Below are 18,154 nucleotides of genomic sequence, written 5' to 3'. Positions count from 1 at the left end.
TTGGTGCTGCACAGTCAATATTGAAGATTTCATGTCATCCTGCCCAGCCTCGGCAGGGACTCCGACTCAGCTGGTGGAGGCTGTTAAAGTAATTAAGTGCCATTACTCTGACAGGCAAACCACAGAAGAAGAAAGGGGTCTACATCTCACACCAGATCCTTCTGCAGTATTTCTACTGAATAGTCCTGAGATGACTGAGTGTAGCATCAACAGAGACTCACATTTCAGCATTTGCCAAGTCAATATATTCTCTGCTTCCTTGGAATTTGGTGCTTTGAATGATGAAGACAACTTTTAAGAGGGTTAGCTCACTCCAATTAAAAACACATTAATCTCCTACAGTGATTTGTAGCCGTATGCAAATTCTGTTTTTATTACCCTAGTTTCAAAAATATCAAGCTGTCCTGTTGCCTCAACACCAACAGAGGGGAGGTGGACTTTAAATGCTAAATTCTCCTATGGTGTTTGTATGAAGTCCTGGCTCCATCTAACATAGATCTGTACATGCAGAAATCATGATTGACCCATAGGTTGAATCTTTTCAATATCGCTTACAGTTATCACTGATAATATGATATATGGAGAGTTGGGAAGATACTGACATTGTGTTGTAGATAAAAGCTGATGTTGGGTGATGTTGCTAGAAGAGAAAGAAACTAAACACTGCAAAATAATGTATAATTGTTTATTTTACTTATATAATTATGTGTATAGTTTAGTCATGTGTTTAGTCTATTTGAAATTTTTGTATTGATTAGCAGAATTATATCTAAGGTTACAGGTTAGTTCACTAGCATAGCTTGTCTAAATGTAATAATGTAAGTATAAGGCATTACAGAGAAAGGAATCTGACAAAATATTATTCACAATCTGCATATATGTTTCAAATAAGTGTATTACTACAGGTACAAAAGTCAAAACATGATGGTGAGCTTGGACTTTTTGAAGAATGTCTTCACTTTGTTCAGGTGACATATCACTGCCACAGTTTTATTTACCTGGAGTTAAGTAAATAAGTAGGACACAAACAAAATGTCCTAAACTGAGAAAGGACAGTGCAGATGTGCACAAATTGCACTTCTGTTTGTGAACAACACTTATTTTTCAGCAGTTCGTTTGGTAAAAACACTTTTGGTGTGTGATGTGAATGATAATTTAATTTTTATTGCCACATTAATATCAAGTGTGGTGTAGTGCAAATTATTCAAAAACACTTGATAAATTCAATATTGAAAGTTTCTTCTTGACCTTGGAAACCGCAGCTGGCAAGGTCCATTCAACGGTTTTCCGTTGTGCCATATGAGCTTCCTCAGAAGATGGAGTTTATCCAGTTGACCCAAAATCCAGTTCAATGCGGACAAGAGGTCCTGAAAGTGCACAGAAAAACAGAAATTTGAACTTGATATACATCTATGACAACTCAGCAAACTCAATCTGCTCCTGAATGCACATTGTGGTGAAACAATTTTGCAATTATGTTTTTGACCAGTGCAATGAATTAAATATGTGATAAATGACAGCACCATTAGCCTACAGCATTCTTGGTTTTTGGCTGATTTGCAGACTACATTTCCTACTTTTGAGCACAATTTGATGAAAATGTATTTTTCTTACTCAAACAAACTTTTATTACTCTTTTTTAAAAGTCGAACAAAGTCCAGAAACAGATGTGTTTGTTAATATTATATCATCTCCCATTAAAGTGCCACACAGTTGAGCAATTCAAGTTTAACTTTAGGAATCTTGTTCGGCCTCCAAAAGCTCAATTAAAACGCTGCCTTGGTCAGTTCTTTCCAGATAATTTCCTGAAGAGACGGGAAATGAAACATAGATATGCTGTTAAGTGGCCTAACACACATTGTACATTCATGCCTCATTACTCACATGCCCCAAAGTTAAAAGTGTGGCATGTGTTCTTGTGTGAGTTTCCAGCCAGACTGCATTACGTAGTCACCGATGTGGAGCACTTTGAATGTGACTTGTGGGTGAGTCACAGGCTGACATGCAATCGTGTCCAAACCACAACCTCTACACTATCAATGTGCTGGTAGACATGGGAGGAGACGTGGAAGTAATACTGCTTGGAGAAAAATGTGCAGCATGTCTCTAAACCTGTGTTAATGCATGATGCACTATCATTTACTATGACTCAGCACAACAGGTAACAGAATGAAACCTACAACTGCAGCAGGGGGAGAAGCATTCAAACACCCCTAGTGTGTAAAATGTAAAATTAACCCCTTAGTGAGTGTGGGACCTGGATGTTTTGCTACCACCAGAAGGTTAGAAAACTCACAAAACTCACACTGACAATGCTAATATGCAGATTTTTCAGTAGATGAAATGCTCGGTAGGTTCAACATACTAAGCTTGCAAATTCTGGCTGTTATCCTCTGGTGTTGTCTAACAGCAGGCAAGACTTTTTTGTGCACGTACCAGAACTGGTCTAGATTTGGAACTAGAATTTAAAAAAACAAACAAATTAAAACATCTTTGAGATTAATTCTTCTTGGGGAGTTTTTCTTTCGTCAATTCAAATATCTTATTGTAAACTATGAAATTCCAAAAGCGTCACATACTTTTTCTTGCCACTGTATGTACAAAACACATCCAACATATCCTAATGGAGAAACACAGCAGTAAAAAACTGTTATTGTGTCATTCATACCAGATGAAATGTGCCTCTGGGATGAAGCAGTGGTGGATTGCATGAAACCGAGGAATGCATTTCCAGGAATGAACTCTTCCCAGTCAGTCTCTCCATCAAATGAGTCTGTCAGCAGATCTGTTTCCCCAGGACGCCCGTCTCCCCCTCTCCTCCGTGTGGTGCTGATGTTTCAGACCAGGCACGACATCCACTTCAACTTTTGAGTTACACTAGAGGAGCTTCAAAATATGTTCCTTTTAATCCAGAAAGCAAAGGATAGAGGTATGTCGCACTAAAAGTAGCTTAAAGACATATCACAGTTTTCCTGCAAACGGACATTGGCCTTCACATAAAGAAATAACCAGGCTATCCACACTGATAATATACTATTCCTGGTTGTATTGCATTTTTTGTACCGTTATGTTTGTGGTACACACAAATACAAAAACTAAATGTTATGCAAGATTTACAGGACAACCCTTTACTGCAGGTGAACTAGAACAAGTTAAAACCCATGAAGATAAAGAAATTTGTCAGTTCCTGTCACAGCTGCTCAGTGAAGCCAAACATGTATTATGGCGCTACCTAGTGAAAATGTCCAATATTGCATGACTACCAACTTTAACAAACATCTGTTAACCAAAACAGTGTATCGCAAACAACCTTCCAAGTTTTAAGTCATCCATTTGTTAAAAAGGATTTAGAAGTTCTACTTCATGACTGTCAAAAAAGCTGCCAATGTTGTGTGTTGCACGACTCCTCAGATGCTGTTTTTACAAGCAGCTTGTGTAAAACAAACCAGGAACTGTCAGAAGAATGCAGTGGCCTTTCTCTACATCAGTTAAATAAACATTGATGATATTTGCAAAATAATCATTACTGCGTTGACTCATACAAAGCACTATTTTCCAAGACCTAGACAATGAAGAACCAAAACACATTCATGCTGCTGGTATTTTATTATTTTTTTGCAAAACAAACCATGTAATAAAAGAATTGTGGTATTCTGGGGTTTTACGACTATGTGACACTTAACAAAAAGGCAAAACTTACATTTGGAAACGTGAAAATTAGCTACATAATAAATACAGTCTTTTTTTCAACAATATACAAGATGTTACTGGAAACAGTAACATGCAACACCATACGTCTACTTTAACAGGTAGGTCAAATCTTAACCATAACCAAAGGTAGATGGCAGGAGGAATGTTTCAAGCAATCCACACAGTACAGGCTTAAGTATGACAACCCAAAAAAATTAAAAATAAAAAAAAGGCATGCAAAATTCACAAAGTCCATCAATCTTGCGTTTTTCTACATGTATCCTTGTGTATCCAAGTTTTCCAGTCGTGTTGGTTAAGTTGAATAATCCTGCAGAGGACGAAGAATAAGTAAACGACTATTTTAGAGCTGCAATGGTTAGTTAGTAGAAGGTTTATCAGCAATTATTTTAATAATCAAATGTCATCTTGGACACTTAATAAATTCCAAACATTAGTGGGTTACATCTCTTCTCCTTTCATTAACAGTTAATTTAAATTCAATTCACAGCTCCTAGAGCCCAACATGACGTCTGCAAACGTCTTGTTTTTCTTATTATAAAAAACAGTAATATTGTTTTTTACCATATACGATAAGACAGAAAAGTAGCAAATGCTTTCTTCTGATGAAACCAGAGTACATAATAAAGTACAGAGTACATATCAAGTGATTAAACTACTGATGTGAGGGTTCTTTTCACTTCTAATCTGAAGATGCCTCTTTTTTACCATTTCTAATTAGACAAATGAAAGAGGAACTCCACTTACAGCTCTCGGTTTCTTGTTAACCTTCATGTCAAACCTGCAACAAAAAATAAATTCATTAGATATTAAAAAGCCAGGTTCTGGTCATATTAATGGTTCAAAGCGTTGCCACTACTTTACCATGAAGCAGCCTACAAACAAACCCATAACAAGAACACTAAATGAGCATGTGTTCTTGTTTGTGCACACATCTGTAGCCAACCCATCATCTGACAATACCAGCAATACTTTAATGTACTGCTAGCATTGGAGAAGCACACTTAAAATGAATCTAGGGTAGAAAGATAGGAAAATACCCCATAACAAGGCAAGAAAATCTAATAGAGTTAGAGTTAAAAGTGCTGGATGCGATTTGCATTCAAAGTAAAGAATGTGTTGGACATGCAGTATGATGTACTAGCAGGCTTCAACTCTAGGTCACCAGAAGCAGGCAGAGCAGGAAAAAAATGGTGGAAATGTTGAGGATGGTAGTTCACAGCAGGCAGGATGTAAACATCACAGGAGCAGGAAGTAAAATTCAGACTTACTCAAAGTCATAATCAAACATGGCAGAAGGGCTGAGAGGAGCAGCATTAGGGGAAGGAAGAGAGCAACTGCTGTTAGTTCACCAACCTGAGTCTAAAACCCTACATCTACATAACAATACAGCCCAGACTTTACAGAGTGACTGACTGAACTGCTCCATCAGTGTGTTAGGTGGAGCACCTGCTGTGTTAATACGTGGTTAGAAACAGTGATGTTCGATTCAACAGGAAAAAACAGGTCAACAATAAAAAGGTTGGTAACACACCGACTTCAACTACTGGAAAGCAACTTCACAGATCTGCTTTGTGTTACATCAGTAAAAACAATTCAAAACAAAGCAGTCATTTGTTAAAGCCATCTATTCTACACTGACTCTTATAATAACAAAAATAGAACTCCTTATAAATAATCAGTGCGTTTACATGTTCTTATGTCACTATTTCCCAATCCTGGTGTCAGGATCCCTCAAAATGTAACAGGTTCGCAACATGATTAAATAATAATTAAACATGATTAAAGGCATAATAAGGTAAAAACACAGCACTCTGACCTGAACCCTTTAGAAATTACATTAGAACATTATTATTCAACGTGTTATAACCAATTATAATCTAGAGCACTGGATATTTAGTATGTTCCTCCTACCTTTTCATGATCATTTCTTTTTTCCTTTTAAAATACTTGCTCAAATGAAACAGTAAAAAAAAAAAAAAAAGCTACACACACCACTGTGTGCATTCACATTTAATGTCCGTTTGCTTATATTGATCATACTTCCTTTCAATTCAAAAAACAACAAAACATGTCCCTTGCCCTGGGGCACCCACACTTTTGCATACAGTTGTATATAGGAAACGTACTGCGTGTCATGTTAGTAGATAGATAAATAAATAAATAAATACATACATACATACATACATAGGTAAATAAACTGCTCAAAAAATTAAAGGAACACTTTGAAAACACATCAAATCTCAATGGTGGATATCGATACTGATATGAACTGAGGAAATGTGTTAGGAATGAATTGATAACACATAGTTTAATGGAAATAAAAATAATCAACTTACAGAGGGCTGAATTCAAAGACACCCTGAAAATCAAAGTGGAAAAACGTATGCATGTCTGACAACGTCAGGGTATGCTCCTAATGAGACGAGACTATCTGCACCCAGATCAGGACCAGGGCATCACTAAGCTCCTGGACAGTCTGAGGTGCAACCTGGTGGCTTCAGATAAACTAAAATGCAAGTATATGTCCCAGAGGTGCCATTTGATTCAGGTCAGGCCAGCGTGGGGGTCAGTCAATGGTGTCAATTCCTTCATCCTCCAGAACCTGCCTGCATACTCTCACTACATGAGGCAGATAATTGTCGTGCACCAGTAGGAACCCAGCACCTACTGCACCATTGTAGGTCTGACAATGGGTCCAAGGATTTCATCCTAATACCTAATAGCACTCAGGGTATCGTTGTCTTGCCTGTAGAGGTCTGTGCTTCCCTTCATGGATGTGCCTTCAACAACATTTACAGGCAGCATTTCATACGGCTTCGCAGACCTTTTCACGTCCGTCACATGTGCTCAGGATGAACCTGGAAATGCCAATCGAGGTCTATGGTGCAACTAGATGTTCACCCTCATTCAGTCTGTTTCCAATTGTTTGGTCAGATACATTCACACCTGTGGCCTGCTAGAGGTCATTTTGTAAGGCTTTGGCAGCGCTCATCTCGTTCCTCTTTGCACAAAGGAACAGATACCTTCCTGCTGATAGGTTAAGGACCATCTACGTCCCTGTCCAGCTCTCCTAGAGTAATTGCCTGTCTCCTGGAATCTCCTCCACACTCTTGAGACTGTGCTGGGAGACACATTAAACCTTATAGCAATGGTACGTATTGACGTGCCATCCTGGAGGAGTTGGACTGTCTGTGCAACCTCTGTAGGGTCCAGGTTTCACCTCGTGCTACCAGTAGTGACACTAACCATAGTAGAACTAGTGAAGAAACTGTCAGAAAAGATGAGGAAGGAAATAAATAACAGCGGCCTCCACCTGAGGCCATTCCTGTTTTGGGGTTGTCTCATTGTTGCCCTTCTAGTTGCACATTTGTGGTTGCTGTTTTGTTAACAAGAAAGCAGCTGAAACAGATGAACAACTCTCTCGGCTGCTTAACTGATGAAATCATTAGGCCAGAAGTTTAGTTGACTTAATGCTATACACTGATTAAGAAGCGTTCCTTTAATTTTTTTTTTTTTTTGCAAGGTATATATGTAACTATACCAAAGGCTTCAAACAGAGACTACCTGCAACAACAGCAGGATGACGTTCAAATTAGTTTACATATTAAAAGAACCCAGCATCTAAGATGCTTAATAGTCAAGTCATGGTACAGTTTAAAGATCAGGGGGACAATCTGGCCTGACCTGCTGCATGTATGTACATGGCTTTTAGCAATAAATCTTGAAACCGAGTGTAATAAACAGCACAATCCAACAGAAAAAGAAGCAGAGATTAAACCTGTGCTGAAGTTTTCTATTTTAATTTTTTACCTGTGTCTGTTTTTGTTCTTCCTCTTCTTGTGGCTCCCGTGATGGCTGCCTGAGGAGGAGGATGAGGCAGCCTTTTGAGGCTTTAGGTCCTGCAGTGTCGAGTCCACGTCCTCTGTGTCCTCCTGGCTGGGCTCGTTCTCTTGGTTCTGGAGATCTGGAGATGTGTCGCTTTCTGTACCGCTGCCTGCTTCACCTGACAGAACAAATACGATAACACAAACACTGTCAGGAATGATCAAAGACAATCAGCGAGAACATTTTCCAATGCCGCTTGCCAACTCACAACTCACGTTTTTCATTCATGTGATCTGGTATCCCACCGAGTGCACATACCGCCTGCAAATCAAAAGTGAGTACAGTTAACATAGGAGTCATTTCTTGTTATGCAGCAAATGAGCAATTAAAGTATTATGTGTCAAGATTCAGGAAGAGAGGGACTTACTGCCACTGATGTCACAGACGACTTGCTGAATAAACGCTCTGCTTCCTTGAATTTCCTATTCCTTCTATCGGTCTTACTATTGGAGTTTCTATAGGAATTACAAAAACAAAATGTAAACTATTTTAGTCAGGAAATAGTAGAAAATTCTCATTTCTGTTACGTTTGCGCTGTTTTTGAGCTTTTAACATCACAAAAAAATTGGATAAACAACACCAGTTTCCAAGGGGTAACACAGCATTTTGATATGAACACACTGAATCAATCATTGGCCAATGGCCATAGTATTTCCTTTTTTTTCCTGACTCGTTCCCCATAAGTCCCCGATATTTCCCCACATTTCACGTTCTCTCTTCTGTAGACACCTAATAAACATGCAGAAAGCCCAGCAGTTGTATATCTGAAGCTTACTTTTGGTTGGTGAGGTATCTGTCCCATCCTCTGATGATGTTACCATACATTTGGGTGTCTTCTAGGTAGCTGCCTTCAAATGCATATATTTGTCTTTCCAAGTTCACCAGTGTCTCCTACGATATTAAGGGAAAAAAATAAAAACAAAACAAAACTTGAATTAAATATACTGCAACTGTGTTATCACACTTTAAATAGTCAATCACCTTTAAAACACAAACATCACGTTGTAGATCATGTTCCAAAACAATACTATCTAAAACCAAGACTTAAAATTTAGTTTTACAACAGACTGGTGTGAACCTGTTTGTTTCTTTACATTTACACAAGAAGAAAGTACACACAAAGTACATAAATAGATAAATAACAGTTCAAATGTTGATATTCCTGGAGAATATGGTACGCCATGTTACAACTGATAAATAAGCATACAAGCAAAGACTGCAAAACATAGACTACTAGTACTTCTGCCAAATGTAAATAAGAAATGTAGACATTACATATAATTTGCTCAGAGATGCCCAAACATGACTATTGTGAAAGGAGAATAAGCAATGTGCACATTTGAAAAGACAAAGAAGCTAGTTCTACAGAACTAACTTTACAATGTTTAGCTAAAACTGACATATTGTCTCCATGTGACATGTTTCACAACATGCATTCTTCATTTCTTTTTGCATGTTTTCCAAAATCATCACAAACATATTTAGAGCCACCGCGAACATAACGCGAGAACTTCGCCAAATCGCGCGGCGGCTAACGTGCACCTATGCTAACTAGCTAGCTAGCACATTTGGTGAACAATGCTGCACCTACATTAGCGAGCTAATGTTTTAAATTAAAACGTATTCGGCAAAGCAAGTGTTGTGACGTAACGCTACCAAAGCGCATATGTTAAGCATTTAGACAAAATTACTAACATCGCAGTTTCATTTTACTGTATGACTAGCTCACTAGCCTAAGTTAGCAGAGCTGCTAGCACTGCAGCGGTTAACTGTGCCCAACGAACGCTACGTTAGCAACGGCTATTAGCTTAGCACTTAGCAAGGCCTCAGTTAGGAGCGAGTCAGATCTTACGCAACGGTAACGTTAAAGTTGCAGTTAGCTCTAATTTCACAACATAAAACGCTTTATGTGACGGTCATTTATAACGAAATCGCCAAAACAGTTAAAGTGAACTCACAGCGAGCTCTTGTTTCCTCTTCACCAGTTCGGCAAGCTCCCGGCGAGTGTCCGGGATCTGTGGCGGAGTCGCCTTCGCATGCATCGCCATGATGGATCCAGCTATCTAGGAGCAAAACAGCGGTGGCTCGGTTTGTAGAAGGCGCGCTCGTCCACCGCCATTCCACCGAGAGATGGCGCTCAGAGTCCGGCGTTAGCTTGAATCAGCGCTGCCAAAGAAAAAGCCTTTGTAGAAGTAGTGGCAGTTCTCATTTAGGAACCTATTTAATGTCTTTATTTTTATGGAGTCCTTTCAAAGTGTAATATACACGTTGGCAATGCTAACATTGCTAGCTTAGCAGCTCTGTAGCGTTAAGTTGCTACATAGTTCATCTTTTAAAGAAAAGTGTATATTGAATATAATTTCTTACACAGAAGGTGTAAGTCACATTGAAGTATATGTTTAATGTCTACTGAGATATAACTATTTACTTTTTTTTCTTTTACTTTCTATTGCTTCTCTATGGCTTTGGGGGTTTTACAGTTAATCCACCCAACCTGGCAACACGGGATCAATCGCGCTGTGTTTTGGCGTCGGCATGGCAACCCGACCTGGCAGGACATCACACGACCTCTGAGAAGTTTCACTGCTCCAGATTTAACTAGAAACGAAATTTAGCTCTAACTATTTAGGTATTATTCAAATGAACAATGGGCAACATGTACAGAGGAGTTCATAAAAGTGAGTCTAAGTTCAACTTAATCTGATTATATATCATGTAGATGAAAAAGTAAATCAGCATTTTGAATTTATCTGCATTTAAGCATAGTGACAGGTCTTCACATGATAATTGTTAACAAATACTCTATTTTTTATCAATAACACACAGATAGGTGTATTGCTCGTGTTTATATTGACATTATTTACAATACGCTGCAGGTATGAAGCATGTTTCTCAGATAAGAGACCTCAGACGACAATGTAATAAAGTGACATAATGGGTGTTTTGATATTCCAGCAGAGAAGACTCCACATTTAAATGCCTCATCTTCCATACCAACAAAATACCAAAGAGTGGTAATAACAAATGAAGAAAAGAAGGGGTTTTCATCCCAGGCTAAGAGATTCCCCTCACATACCAGTCTGGTAAGAAATTCAACTTACATCCACTTTTCTCTATTAAGAGGCAGTTGATAATAAAAGGGTGATAATAAAATCCATTTATTTCAGAATGAAAATCCAGGACCAGGCAGCTATAGCTGTACTTCCATCACTGAAGTCAAAAGTCCTTCTTACTCAAAGAAAGGCACTACAGGCTTCGTTGCATCCAAGGTCAGAACATCTATTCATATGTTTTGCTGATTTCAAAGGCAGCTGCTACATCAACACTGTTAATTGTAAAATGTTAATTATCTACAGCTGAACTTTGGGGTAAACATAAGCTAAAATGCTAATAAACTGATGCGTAGCAATTATGATATCTACCATCTTACATACTGGCATGTTAAAATTAGCTAAATAACTAATGGAAATGTTGTTAGTTTTGCCTTTTTAAACACAAAACTAACAACAATTTTCACTGGTAAATGTTATCCAAGAAAAAGTTTGTGCCAAATTTAACAGCAGTCCACCTGACTGATGGAACAGCTGTCGAAAGTTGGTAGCATTGCTAGCATGACTGTAGGACTTGATTTCAGCGCCCTTATTTTAAGTTACGATGAATATGGTCAGTTTGGATCCTCTGGTTGTCTGTGAAAACATGAAATATTTTTATATTAAAATGGCATTGTCAAAACATCCTCCCCAACAGCCTGCCAGGGGTTACAGTAACCCACAGAGAGGCATCCCAGGACCAAACGCATACAACATACAGAGCTCCTTCATAAACAAGCATGACTTCAACACTGGAGTCTCCAGGGTGTTCAGGTTGCCTGTGGCTGTGCAGCTGAATGGTCCGAAGTATAAAACTCCAGCCCCAAATCAGTATGATGTATGTATTTGTATGATTTATGCAAGTTGCTTTTAGAGACTGTGCTGTGTTTCCTGTAGTTCATTACATTGTTTTTTCTCCTTCTTCAGATTAACTGCAGCAGTAGAGAGAGACTTTGTGCAGTGGTTGGAACATCAGCTTTCCTCTCAAAAACTGCCCGGGATTCATTGTGCCCAAACAAAAATGTGCCATCACCATGTAATTACCTCTTGTTCCCTACATTGTCTGTCTATAGTTATGTATAATTCCATTTTACAGAGTTTAATCTTCTATATTTCAGTTGTAATCTTTAATGTTACACTTCTTAAGGCCACTATGAGGTGAACAACCACCTTATCCAGCACAGCTCCAAAGCAGTGTTGTCACCCTTCAAATCAAAAACTCAGAGAATCCCTGCTCCAGTGGACAACCATGTTCCCGGTCCAGGATCTTACAGTCCCCATCAGATCCACGCACCAGTGAAGAAGACTATGCTTCCGTCAGTAAACACACAATACTTATGACTTTGTTGCCCAATTATTCTTGTAGATAGTCTAAATATATAATTCTCTTTATAATTTGTGTTTGAAGGAGGGGGTATTATTTGGCAATATCAGCGCCTCCTCTTATTGTACCTAAGGACCCTCCTTTACCAGGCCCTGGGCAGTATGATATTGGCAGCTATGACAGCTCATCTAAGCATCCTATTCCCACTGCTGCATTCGCTTCCAGGAGTGAACGTATACCTCAAAACTCACAGGGTGACATGAATCCAGGCCCAGGTAATCCCTAAAAAATATACTACATAAAAAACAAGTACTTACATTAAAAACATCCATTTTATGTTTTTATTTTGGCTCAGTAAAAAATAAAATGTTTCTTGCAGATTTTACACAATAGCAAGAGACACAGACTCACCTTGTCGCAGTTTATTTTTTTTAATCATCTGCACCACAACTGTTGAAATTGAGAGTGGGGACTGTGGTGTATTTCTAAATATAATTGTTTGTAAATGAGGTAGTGTAAGGAAAAGTGAATATTTCATCATAAAGTAACTCCTGGTATCTGCCCACAGTTATTACTTTATCTCTATCCTTCCCACCTCTTAAGCCTCAGTGTTTATGTTTATCTGTATTATACAGTTCTGGTCTGTTGTAACCAGACCATGTTATTATGGGTTTTCATGCAACATCTATGCACCATAATGGTTGTGTAAAAGGTTAAGAAAAAAAACTCTGTTATGTTATTTATTATTTGATATTATTGTAAGTAATTATAGATTTTAAACATTGACTAAAAGGTCAGAAAGGCTAGTGAGTAAAATCGGAGTAGATGTCTTCTGTTATTATACTTTTCACTGCTTTTGTAGCTTAATCTAAGTTCTACTACCTCTACATCTAATGTCACATCTGTTTCTAATTGTTGCTATTTGAATCTAAAATGTGACCTTGACAGACGGATTAATAGAGGTAGCTTAGTTTGGTTAACTTCTGTGTTACACAAAGCTGTGACACATTTAAACTGGGAATGGCCCCCGACTTTACCTTGACCGGATTTTAGCAAACAATGAATCTCTGTCTCTTATTGCCTGAAGTGAGATAGAAGAGTTACTCCCCTGCAACTAGTAGCTGTCCTAAAACATGCATTAAATTGTGCAGGCTGTGCAGACATTACGTTTGTCTGATATTCCTTTATCTGGCTATACACATGTATGTTAAGCATTGCTACCTAATAGATAGTTATAATTAGCACTATGTTGCATTAGGTCTTAATTTAAGAAGAGTATTTAAGCTACTAATTTGATGACTTTCTCTCCTTTTTTCCAGGTTTCTATAATCCACAGATTTGTTCCAAGCAGTCCTTCTTTTACAATGACTCCAGAGTTTGGATTCCTGCATGAAGCATTGAAGGAAAGCTGCACATCAGATATGTACATTTTTCACATGTGAATTGTGATTGTATGAATTGGCTTCCATGCAGGCTATGTGTCTCTGTGATAAAATTTAAATGACTTCTGGTATCTTTGATCTTAAAGATGAGTATTTGTAGAGAAACAAAGATGAAAATTAAATGGTTGCAACTATTTAAGCCTCATTTCTGTTTAATTGGGACAATGGGATACAAACTGTTGGGATAGTTTAGAAGATGAATCATATCCAGAATATTCAGTGTATGGGAATGCCAAACACTTGAAAAGCCATGTGTTTTACCCTGACCTCAGTTTCCTGATGCTCTACTGTGGAGATGTTGTTGCTGCAGTCCCCAGCAGCTGCTGGTCCAGTCACTACTACTCCACAGTAACAGCTGAGAGCTCGAGATGACACCACTGTGCCAACTGCTAGAGGGCAGACAGGAGGGTGGAGTGTGGCTCTGTATGCGAGCAATGTGACTGGCAGGGTTGGTGTTTAGGCCAGAAGACAAATGGACACATCACTCACTCACTCCCTCTATCAAATGTTGAATTTTCTGTTGAGGCAAATCTTTACTCTGGAAAGCTGATACAAACACTGATGTGGCATTTGCAGCTGAGTGATATCTGTTCTCTGGAAATGACTGGGAACAAAAACATGGTGACAAAGAGCTGATATTTACACTGTGCGGTTGTTTCCATCTGCAAAGAGTAGAAGAGGATGCAATCCAGTTTTAACCTCAGTGCATCTGTTTGCGAGAACATCAGTTGGAGATTTTTCCCCAGTTCTGCTCTTGATAACCACACCAATTGGAAACAGGCTTGACTCCCACACTGTAGCAGCTGTAGTTATATTCAGACTCTGACTTCAGCAGTGTGCTCTCCAAATATGTGTACGCTCCCTGGAAAACCAAACCATTGTGAGAAGAGCATTTTATAACTCCTTGTTGCAGACAGAAATGTGCCCTCTCTCCCCCTCAGCCAAACACACTGGGAGGATCCAGACAAATGTTTTAAGTGCAACTGCAGGCTTTTTGGTTTAGAGTCTTGCTGTGGCGCTTTTGTCGTAGCCTGTGTAGGAGGGTCAATTAACTACATGCCTCTGTGGATTTATGGGAGGCTCTCTGAACCATGTTTCAGTCAGATGAAGGCGAGTACGGACATGCACTCCCCTCAGAGGAAGTCCTATTGAGAAAGTTCTTTGTCTTTGGCTACAGACAGAATGAATCTTTAACTCACTGGTCTATGCTGATTAAAACCTTTTCTTGTTCATGGCTTTAAGTTATCTATGTGTATTACGTTAGATTTGGCTCCAAATTATATTAATAAGAATAGTCCAAAGTACCCAATAAATCTAATTTGTCAATCTGAACTAATACTGTCTGCATCATGTCAACTTGAGCTCATGTCAAAAACTTATATTCATTTATAGACACATAGTGTATTTATGGAATAGGAATTAGATAGAATCTGATAAATAAGTTTTATTTTGAAAATACTCCTCACTACTTCCTACTTTTCACACAACCTACAGCAGTAACATTTTCTAGAAAAACAGTTTCGATGTCATGGGCATGACATCATATTTTCCTGAAGAATCAGATATGTAGTTGTCCAGATGGAAACACAGCAACAAATACTCTACTTTAGATATGGTGTATAGTGGTGAAAAGGATCTTAAGCAGAAAATGATATCCTGCCTTTGCATGTCCAAATGCTGTTGCTGCATCAACAAATCATTTTTAAAGAGGGACTCCAGACAACAGAGCTGCTCACTCCTTCACAGGCACACGTCCAACTCCATTAGTCCTGACTGAGCTGCTTCTTTTTCCACTTTTATGTGTGAGCCGCCATTGGATTGATTCGCAGCGTTTGGGCACATCAAAGATTATAAGTCATGAGTCCACTGCAGTTTTCTGAAGGATAGTTTTCAGTCGTAAATTTAAGTTTTGAAATTTAGGCTTCAATTGTCAGATTGTGATTTTAGGATGAACTATGAAGAGTGGGAGAGAAATAAAAAGTTGGATCAGTCACAGAAGTTTCTCAATTCACCTGCAACCCATGTGTTTGTAGTTCTGAAGTGTCTGAAGTCACTAAGTGGTTCATGCATATTTTATCTCCCCTGGTAACACTCACATACATTTGGTCTTTCAGCTTGATCTAACCTATCCTATCCAACTCTAAAAAGAGCCTCAAAATGATTATTAAGGGAATTTTATTTATTTGCAATGTGAATTTTATTTAAGATAAAAACGAGGATGAACTCAAACATTTATAATCTAAAAATTAATTAATTAGTCTGGTCAGACTACTTCTTTTTTTATCAAATCAATTTATTTATATAATATTAAAGTGAGATTTAAGTCAGAACTTCTCCAGATGACCTCATCAGAACTAAAATAAAATCCTCCGGATGAAATAATCTGTTTCTCAGATGCTGAGATTCATATTAATATGGGGAAGAAAGAAAAAGGTTTAATACCATTCATGTAAGTTTCTTCAAAAAGAGTGTTTTCACGAATGGAGATTGGTGAAGTTGCCTTTTAAAGTAGCCAGTGGTTAAAATGAAATGAAAAAACTAATAAAAGCATGTAGACAATCACACATTTCTGCTAAAGCAGCACTGATTCATTAATTCCATGCTGCGGTGCTGACGTCACTTTGCTTACAAACCATTAATTGACGTTTTGTGACAACTCACCTCCTCTGATGGATCAAACCATCAGAACCATTGACGGGGTTCAACAGTTTGAAGCTCACTTCTCTCCTGTCACTGCTTAGAGAAGCCTCACGACACATAAAATGTATTACTCCACGTTATGAACGCGTCTCTGGTTGAGGATTGAATCTGGTTTTTAATAGCTACGTGTGTGTTTCTTCCCTTGTGATACAGTTGGTACGATCCGGTTGTCCAGCATGCGGTTTTTCGCTTCAAGTCAAGTAGCGACTACAACCGGAAATAAACAATGCTGCCTTCAAAATAAAATGTTGCTATTTTTAAACGATATCTTTTAATTTTTTATTGAAATGTTGATGTTCTAGTCACAGTTCAGTATTTAGAAATGACCCTTCATTTTTGTAAAATGGACATAAATAGAGGAAAGAGAAACAATGGAAACCATTACTGAATTTATAAAAGTTTAAGGTTTGGTTCGTAGAATTTGAGGAAAACGTCCCAGAGAGTATTTTTTTAACCAGCTAGATTTTAGGGAAACCACTCATGTTACTGCAGAGAAGGCATGTTGACATAATACAAACATTGTATTATTAGTTTGTTTGTTTATTTCATATGCACTCACCAAATAACATAATGTACAAAGCAAGCATTAAAAAATGTATTTACATTTAGTAGATGCTTTTATTTTAACAGGCTTACAATTGATTCCAGTCTCCCATAAGTAGGGCAGTGATCTTACCACTACACTATCTAGCTTCCAAATGTAACAATACATAGTTTATCATGTCACATACTGTACATATATAGCAGTAAAACATACATCAACATTAACACTTGGATTTGAAAAACGCCATTGACGGGGGAACTTATTACCACTTGTATCCTGGGGAAGCCACCCCTTGTCTTTATGGACTACCCAAGATACACAAGGTAGGAGTCCCTGGATGCCTTAACATCTGTAAGTAGAAGACTGGAAGAGGACAGTTCTCAGCACTAGAAAAAACCTCAGCCTGGACCAGAGGCCTTAGACACAACCTGTCTTCCATTTATAATGCTGCCCTTCCAGTCATGCCCAGGACAGTCATACACACCCACTTGGAGAAGTAATGAAACGATTCGACCTTCCAACCTTTCACATTATATGTTAAGATATATATATATATATATATATGTGATTTTTTTTTGCAGGATTCTGTTTGTGATGCCGCATATTGTCTGTGCAATAAATAAAAAAAAGTTTACAAATGTAGCAAAAAAGTTATTGTTATTGTTATTGTCTATTCTATTATATTGTTATTATCACACTAAAAGTATAAAATTAAACTTTTGATGAAAAAACAATAGCTTAACAATACAGAGTTAGGCTTAATTCAATGTATACTTACTCCTTACTTACTCATTTTCTGGAGCTTTCACCTGCATGTCATTGTCTTTGCTCAGTTGTTGTCAGTGAGATAGACAAGCGAGTTATGTCAATACAAAGTGAATGAGGAAGACAATGCCATTAAGTTAAAAGTCTGGAAAAAAGCTGATAACTAGACCCTGGACTTGGATTTCCTCTCAATAATTGTGGTGGCACTAGGAATTTATTTTATGTTGAAAGTCTCTTCCGGAACTAGTTTTCAGTCATCGTTTGTAAATTGACTCATTGCTGTGGTTCGTACTAACGCGTTTTATTCTCACACCGTAGATTTTCCAGTGAACACCCTCAGACCCGCTGGATTAGACTGCGTCTCTAATTTTAACAGGACACAGACCCAGTTTAATTTAATTTACCATTTCAGACCTTCCCCGCTGTTTTCAGCCGGATCCTCTTTTATTTCCCCATATATTTTGATCACTTTTTCCTCTATTCCGGTCGGACTTACAAAGGGCGTGTTAGGCTGATCTGTACCGGGAGTTTCATCTCCTGTACTTGTGCGACTCTGAGGAATGACAGCAACTGGAACGGGACTGGGATCCGCCTGAATGGAAACAATGGATTATAAGGAGCTGGGACATAATTTCGAGGAGAAGCTGACACTGACAGACAAATGTGAGTATCTGTGTCTATAAATAAGGTGATA

General features: G+C 38.2%; 3 protein-coding genes across 10 annotated transcripts in view; 2 read left to right on the top strand and 1 right to left on the bottom strand.

The window, feature by feature from the left end:
- Window positions 1–3,587: 3,587 nt before the first annotated feature.
- meaf6 (MYST/Esa1-associated factor 6) lies at window positions 3,588–9,677 on the bottom strand. Of its 2 annotated transcripts, XM_026349338.1 has the most exons (8): window positions 9,555–9,677; window positions 8,372–8,487; window positions 7,964–8,051; window positions 7,812–7,857; window positions 7,522–7,714; window positions 4,980–5,009; window positions 4,456–4,489; window positions 3,588–4,018 (listed from the first exon to the last, which is right to left on the bottom strand). In XM_026349338.1, the coding sequence occupies exons 1-8, from the start codon at window positions 9,642–9,644 to the stop codon at window positions 4,004–4,006; spliced, it is 612 nt and encodes a 203-aa protein (XP_026205123.1). In that variant the 5' UTR covers window positions 9,645–9,677; the 3' UTR covers window positions 3,588–4,003. The 2 variants fall into 2 exon arrangements, with proteins under 2 accessions (XP_026205123.1, XP_026205124.1); XM_026349339.1 differs by lacking the exon at window positions 4,980–5,009.
- Window positions 9,416–13,577, top strand: stpg1 (sperm-tail PG-rich repeat containing 1). 4 transcript variants are annotated; one of them, XM_026349337.1, is made up of 10 exons: window positions 9,416–9,454; window positions 9,582–9,684; window positions 10,077–10,274; window positions 10,555–10,679; window positions 10,764–10,865; window positions 11,344–11,523; window positions 11,613–11,721; window positions 11,833–12,001; window positions 12,094–12,284; window positions 13,329–13,577. In XM_026349337.1, the coding sequence occupies exons 3-10, from the start codon at window positions 10,244–10,246 to the stop codon at window positions 13,400–13,402; spliced, it is 981 nt and encodes a 326-aa protein (XP_026205122.1). In that variant the 5' UTR covers window positions 9,416–9,454; window positions 9,582–9,684; window positions 10,077–10,243; the 3' UTR covers window positions 13,403–13,577. The 4 variants fall into 4 exon arrangements, with proteins under 4 accessions (XP_026205122.1, XP_026205119.1, XP_026205120.1 ...); XM_026349334.1 differs by having other exon boundaries at window positions 10,552–10,679; XM_026349335.1 differs by lacking the exon at window positions 9,416–9,454 and having other exon boundaries at window positions 9,653–9,788; window positions 10,552–10,679.
- Window positions 13,578–17,761: 4,184 nt separating this feature from the next.
- LOC113154427 (MAP7 domain-containing protein 1-like) overlaps window positions 17,762–18,154 on the top strand; it is a 31,404-nt gene continuing 31,011 nt past the window's right edge. For all 4 annotated transcript variants that reach the window (XM_026348632.1, XM_026348631.1, XM_026348630.1 and 1 more), the window contains exon 1: window positions 17,762–18,123. In XM_026348632.1, the coding sequence (XP_026204417.1) occupies window positions 18,057–18,123 (67 nt within the window). In that variant the 5' untranslated portion in view covers window positions 17,762–18,056. The remainder of the gene's footprint in view (window positions 18,124–18,154) is intronic.

Source organism: Anabas testudineus, chromosome 11, assembly GCF_900324465.2.
Source record: "Anabas testudineus chromosome 11, fAnaTes1.2, whole genome shotgun sequence".
Classification (NCBI taxonomy): Eukaryota; Metazoa; Chordata; class Actinopteri; order Anabantiformes; family Anabantidae; genus Anabas; species Anabas testudineus.
Note: the sequence above shows the minus strand (reverse complement) of the source record. Positions and strands in the feature narration are given on the sequence as shown.